This window comes from Puntigrus tetrazona, chromosome 4, assembly GCF_018831695.1.
Source record: "Puntigrus tetrazona isolate hp1 chromosome 4, ASM1883169v1, whole genome shotgun sequence".
NCBI classification, from domain to species: Eukaryota; Metazoa; Chordata; class Actinopteri; order Cypriniformes; family Cyprinidae; genus Puntigrus; species Puntigrus tetrazona.
In genome coordinates, this window is record NC_056702.1 from 8,277,860 (window position 1) to 8,284,471 (window position 6,612).

Below are 6,612 nucleotides of genomic sequence, written 5' to 3' on the forward strand. Positions count from 1 at the left end.
GTTTGTTGTCAAATTCCATAGTTGTGAAGTTTAAACTACTTCAATAATCCATAATAATTCACTAATATTATAAGATGTTTTGATATTTTCTATACCTCTTACCTGGCAACAGTATAAAGTTTCTTACATTACACCGCCATTGGATGCACCACAAAAATAACACCTTATACAAAATCTTTTCATCACACAAACACTATATTTATATCCATAGCCTGTATTTCAGCTAGAGACATCAAGAGAAGACATTTGCTACAGGAAGCTGTCATCATGCCTCCGCTTCAGACAGAGCAAAACTCATAGACCTTTGTTAAGTTGGGTAAGTTTGGCTGAGAGGCCAGAAAGAAGATGGAGAACAGATTCATACCACAGGTTTCTTTCCATCCCTGCCAGCAGGACTGAGAAATGGAAATCCACATTTCCAAGCTGGAAGATCAACAACCAAGACAAAAATAATAAAACTTGCCACTGTGTAAAGGGAACTATTGAGAGTTTACTTTCATTGTAGTAAAGATTGATGCCGTTATGTTTATAAATCAAAAGACTTTAAATCTACTCTAAAATTCCTGTGATGATGCCTCAGAGAATTGTGATGTCAAGTTTTCAATGTAAAATGTTTTCTATTATTTGAATAATGTGTATAATATTAATTTATTAATTTCTACATGTGACCTCATTATTGATACCAGTATCCCTCAACACATGTAAGAAATATGGTTTATTCAAATAAAGATGAACAAACTGCTTTGGCATTTGTTTTTTTTTAACAAAATAAAACAACAAATCAGGGAACTTACAACTTCTACAACAGTCTGCCAAAGTTACTGTAATCTCACGGCTCAATAATTTGACTAACATGGTGATGATGTGAAATGGTGTATTGAATACATAAAAAAAATTCAATGTGGTTTACCATAGAATTGAAAGCAATCTCTGTTACAAAATAAGATGAACTGCATGCAGATAAAATATGGTATAAATGTTGGCAGAGTTAAGAAATTCAAGCTGATACTAATTTGCTATTAATACAACATTTTGCCACTGAAATTCCTCAGTTAAATAATAATAAAAAAACCTTTAGATTTATTTAGCAGTTAGCTAAACCTCATCAAATTCATTCAGTGTCCAGCATTTTTTCTTTTTTTCAGTTTTGCGTGCATTTCAATTTCAGATGAATTCTTGATATCCTTCAACATCACTGCACATTTAGTCATTTTATATACAACTAAGATAGTTATGTTCCATAATGTGTACTCTAAACAATCTAATGTCCTTACCGGCAGGTTTATTAATAACATGATTACAATTGTGACTGATAAGGTATTTAACATGCGCTTAGATGACATATAGTGCTGCTTCGTATAGAGTGCACACTGGGCTATTCACAATTTGCACAAATATGTCTCTCATTTAAATGGGAATATTTCATCTAATTCATCTAATACTCTTTATACAGTACCATACAAGACTGAAATTTTATGTGCCAGATTTGAAGACCCCAGACTACTGCTGCCCTTTATATATATATATATATATATATATATATATATATATATATATATATATATATATATATATATACAGATGTGTTCATAAACATTTTATAGAGGAAGTGTTGCATGTAACCAGATATGGTTGCCGGGATCATGAATAAAGACATGCATATGTCAATCAGAGTGTCTAATAAGAGCAATAGCCTTAATTTGTTTGATAAACTACTAGCGAGATGCGACTCTATTCAAAGATGATCTCTGAGGCTTGGCGTAGGCAGTTAGCCGTGTCATCTGGCATACTGCTGTGTGTGAGGTTGTTTCCATCCAAGCGCAGGGTCCTCAGTCGAGAGTAGTTGACCGGGGAGCTGAACTTGCAGATATTCGTCAGGTCAAACTCTGAAGAAACAGAAGTGGAAAATGGAATAAAACTCATGCAAAATCTGTAGCTTGAACAGATGGAAACAGAGCAGGACTTACTGCTTATCTCATTGACTTGCAGGTACAGGTGCTCGAGCGATTCGTTGATCTCTGGGATGGACTTCAGCTTGTTAAAAGACAGGTCGAGCTCAAGCAAAGAAGACACATTGAATACACCCGCAGGGATACCAGAGTCCACCAGCTTGTTGTGAGAGACACGCAGGTACTGCAGGAGCGGGAGCTTGGCCAGATAGCCACTAGGGATGCTGTCGATTTCGTTAGTATCGGCGTAGAGCATCAAAAGTGAAGGGGGAACTCCCGCGGGAAGTTTCTTGAGCTTGTTCTCGCTCACATCCAGCAGAACGAGGGACTTCAGGCCTTTGAAGGCACCTGTGATGCTCTCGGTGGTCAGCTTGTTCTTGGACAGGTGGATGGTGGTCAGGTTTTCCATCCCAGACAAGGTGTTAGCGGGAAAGAGCTCAGCTGGTTGCCGACCAACTTCAACTCATCCAGGGACTTCGAAAGAGGACCAGGGGGTTTGGTTAGCTTGTTATTGCTGAAGAGGAGCTTCTCCAGTTTGCTCAATTTATCAATGGTACCAGACTGGATCTTGTCGCTGGTGATGATGTTGTTGTCCAGGACGAGCCAGCGGAGGTCGGTGGCGTTGTCGAACACGCCAGTCTTGATCTCCTCGATTAAGTTGTTATGCAGGTAGAGGTATTTGATGCCGCTCGGCACAATAGGGATAAACTTCAAGTTGCGCTCGTTGCAGTACATGGCTGTGGGGAAGCTGATGGGACATTCGCACTCCTGGGCACAAGTAGGAGACGATAATCCCTCCAGTGGTGCGGAGGGGACGTAGTATTCGTCATAGTAATCGTATTGAGCCAAACTCTGACATAGCAGTCCAGCCAACAGGAAGAAGCCAAGAGCAAACATGGCTGCACAACTCAGTCGAATCAAACCTAGAGAAGAGAAGAGAAGAGAAGAGAAGAGAAGAGAAGAGAAGAGAAGAGAAGAGAAGAGAAGAGAAGAGAAGAGAAGAGAAGAGAAGAGAAGAGAAGAGAAGAGAAGAGAAGAGAAGAGAAGAGAAGAGAAGAGAAGAGACAGTTATATGGTTACATAAGGGGCAATATTACAATGTGAAAAAATGTTTAAGAATAACAGAACTTTCTACGATCAACCTCAGACATAAACAAGACCCAGAGACATTCTTTTAATGGAAATTGATGACTTCATCCTCAAGAATGCAAATAGGCCCAGACAGCCGTTCCTCCCTTTGCAAATTAGACCCACATTGCTTATGTGCAGATCCAAGCAGTATCTCGAATTACTTTATCCTTACCTCATACCTATAGGTCGCTTTGTCTTTGCATGCTATGCTGAAGAATTATTGCATTGCAAATGATGAATAATGCAAAAGTACTTTTATAATAATATTAACTAATTGATTAATATTTCATGAAAGAAGAAAGAAAAGAAGAATAAATTAGATTAGGTATTATGCATGCAATTTTGCAAGAGTATTTGTGAAAAACAATTAAAAAAAATACTGCATAATCTCTCTAGTGCATAACAATTTTATCAGCTCATGCATTTTTAATAATGAATCATTTATGTAAAAAAATCTATTTATAAACAACTTAAAACAATGTTTTGAATAAAATGCATGCATGGGTGATGTTCCCAAACATCCCCAAGCCGAATATCTGCAATATGATAATACTTTTTTTTTTCAGTCCGCCCCAAAAATCTGCCGAGCACATTTCTAATAATCTCATCCAGACAGAACAAAAGCGGGCAATATAACCGCAGATGCTAGATATCCTTACCTTCCTGCTTCTCTCTCTGTGCACGACTTCAGGTAGAGTTGTGTGCGGCCCGAGGACTCTGGAGAGAAAGAGTAAGGGAGGAAGAAAGCAGAGAGTGAGAGAGAGAGGGAGAGAGAGAGAAAGAGAGAGAGACAAACACTCAAGCCAGACCTTAGTCGCCCAAGATTGATAGGAAACAGCAGTCAGGCGGTTCTAGTGTGTAGATGTCAGCAGTTGTTCCCTGAGAAACATATGGATTCTAACAAGGTTCACATGTAGCAAAGCAGTTTGGGACATGTAGTTCTTCGCGGGACACAGACAGGAATAAAGACTCACTGGGGAGGGTTTGCAAAATATATATACCTGTAATAGTCGCCACACACACGCACACACTTTTCCATCCCATCCTTTCCAAACAATCCCACAAAACAATTCCTCTGTTGTGTGTGAGACGCAAGCAAGCCTACAAACACCTCCATGGCTGGTTCTGTCATAACCAATGCTAAGCATTCCTCAGAAGAAATAAATATTCTAAACAAAACAAAGGTTAATGAAACTATTTGGAAAACCGCCTGCCAAAAAAATTGGCTACTTGAGATGGCAGCTGCCTGCTAGACTATCGGGCTGTAAATAAGACTTGGAAAAACTGACCAAATAAGACAGTAGTGGGCCAAACCAGACTTACATAACAGTGTTGACTATCTGAACTGAAGAGTGTATCCAATTTTTAACAGCTGGTAGATTGTATATCATCAAACGGTGTGCCATCTTTTAAAGTTAAGCCTCATAAAATCCAGACGGCTTCTGTCTGGCTGTGGTCATGGGCTTGTGTGATGGGAAGCTCGCACACTGTGGTGGACTGTAAGTCACGACGGACCTAGGAAGGATGGTGCTGATTGCAGGTCAGTTTAGTTTTAATAGCATACATCGGCTCTTAGGAATGCAGCAAAGCCAGAAAACCAGATGAGAGGTCTGTTCTGTAAGCCTCGTGTGTATCAGAGGAGGTTATGCACTGTCTTTGATCGCTACTGCAAAATCAGAATATATAATATAACATTAATAATAATTAATATAAAAAAAAAAACAATAGCAACAAGTTTGTAAAATAACGTCTATTTTCATCATTTTTCCATCATTCTTTATTATAATATTGTATTTATTTTATTAATAAAATTTTTATTATTTTACTTATATTAACTATAATATTACATTTAAATATTAGAATAAATGAGTGTGTAAATTAAAATAAAAGAAAACTAAATAAATTTGTCAATAATGAATGTCCGGATAAATGTCAACTTTAAATGTCAGGTTCACTGTGATTCAAAACAAAACAAAACAAAAATAAAGCAGGTGTCCTGCAGAGTTTAGCTCCAACTTGCTTTAACTCACCTGCCTGGAACTTTCAAGTATACCTAGTGAGATCTGCTTCAGGGTTGGAGCTGACCTCTGCAGGACACCAGTCGTCCACAACCTTTTCTGGTGACCCCTGGTATAAAGCATAAACAAAAAAATGAAATAAAATTATTAGGACATATAATAATTAAGAAAAAATCTAAGTAAACAGATAAATGATTTAAACATATATAAAATAAAAATAAAAATGGGTGAACAGATTGGAGAGACAGATTCAAACTCTAAGTGCATACTCGATCACCATGGCTTGTTATAGTCTATGAGCTTACTGCTAGGCCACAGATCTGATGTCGCTGGGTGGTCTGAAACTACTCTGGATCAATCTGACTGCTGCAGTGCTCATGCCTGTCTCATACCAATAGCATCGTGACCTTATCGCCCATTCGTCATCTGTCACGTCCCCTGCAGCTCACCCCTCGCTCACTGCACTCATCTGTCAGGCCTCATGTTGGGACTTGGACGGATGAAGTTATGCAGCAGGGGCAGGCCAGGGCAAACCTGTGCAGCTCTACCTGATACAGGTATGTGAGATTTGCAGTTGCCCCCAGATCATGTACAAATAGTATATTTGCAGGCTGAATGATAAAAATCAGCTGCTGAAGCACTTTTTTTAGAGGATACAAATACATTGTTTACCATAGAAGGCAAACACAAGTCATTTATTACACTTTGCATCACTAGTCTTAACTGATGGAAATTAGCTTTGAGACAGTGCTTTTATTTTCAGCCTTATCTCAGAGCAATTCGTACATATTTTACGAGGTGGCTAATTCGAATGAATCTGTACAAATGACCTACACCTAACCTAAACCTACTTCAACAACTGGAGTCTAAACAAATCGTACAAAATAGTACGAGTGAGGATGTACGAATTTGTGCTAATCATCTCAAAAATATGTATTAACTGGTTGAGATAGCATTGTTATTTTAATACTGGGATATACCTTATAATGCATTATACAACTTATAACGCATTAACTGTGGTTATAATTATTCGTAACACTTATCAAGTCATCATTACACTACGCATTAATAATTGCATGGGTTTAGATTTGGTTAACAGTAACACCACTATATAATGTAAAAATGACAGGTTGATAAAAAAAAAAGGTCTTTATAAAGCACTGCATGTTTCATGAACATTATGAATTGAAATCATGCTTTTGGAGGCAAAAGGATCAATATTTTCCGATCTGTCAGGTCTTCTAATACTTTTGGCCAGCCCTGTATATCTAACCGTTTTGTTTGTATAGTTTATAACACTGATTTTATGTGTGTAACACTGCCATGTTTGTTAGAAATGCAAATGCTGATGACCGTCTTTCCAATATACTGTCAATGCCTCCATCATCATCACTATAATTAAACTACATACACAGTTACAAAATATACGGTGACCAACCTATTGTCCCTATATTTCTTCTTTTTCTTCTTCTTCTAGTAATGTTCTGGCGACCACAGCTGGTGGTTTTGTTGTT

At 37.9% G+C, this 6,612-nt stretch overlaps 1 protein-coding gene across 1 annotated transcript; it reads right to left on the reverse strand.

Annotated features, from left to right (window-relative positions):
- Positions 1-700: 700 nt before the first annotated feature.
- Positions 701-4,043, reverse strand: lum (lumican). The gene is given in 5 exon segments (XM_043237957.1): positions 701-1,886; positions 1,968-2,373; positions 2,376-2,872; positions 3,740-3,797; positions 3,890-4,043. Coding segments are annotated over 3 exon segments (1,032 nt in total). The 5' UTR covers positions 2,847-2,872; positions 3,740-3,797; positions 3,890-4,043; the 3' UTR covers positions 701-1,731.
- Positions 4,044-6,612: the final 2,569 nt, after the last annotated feature.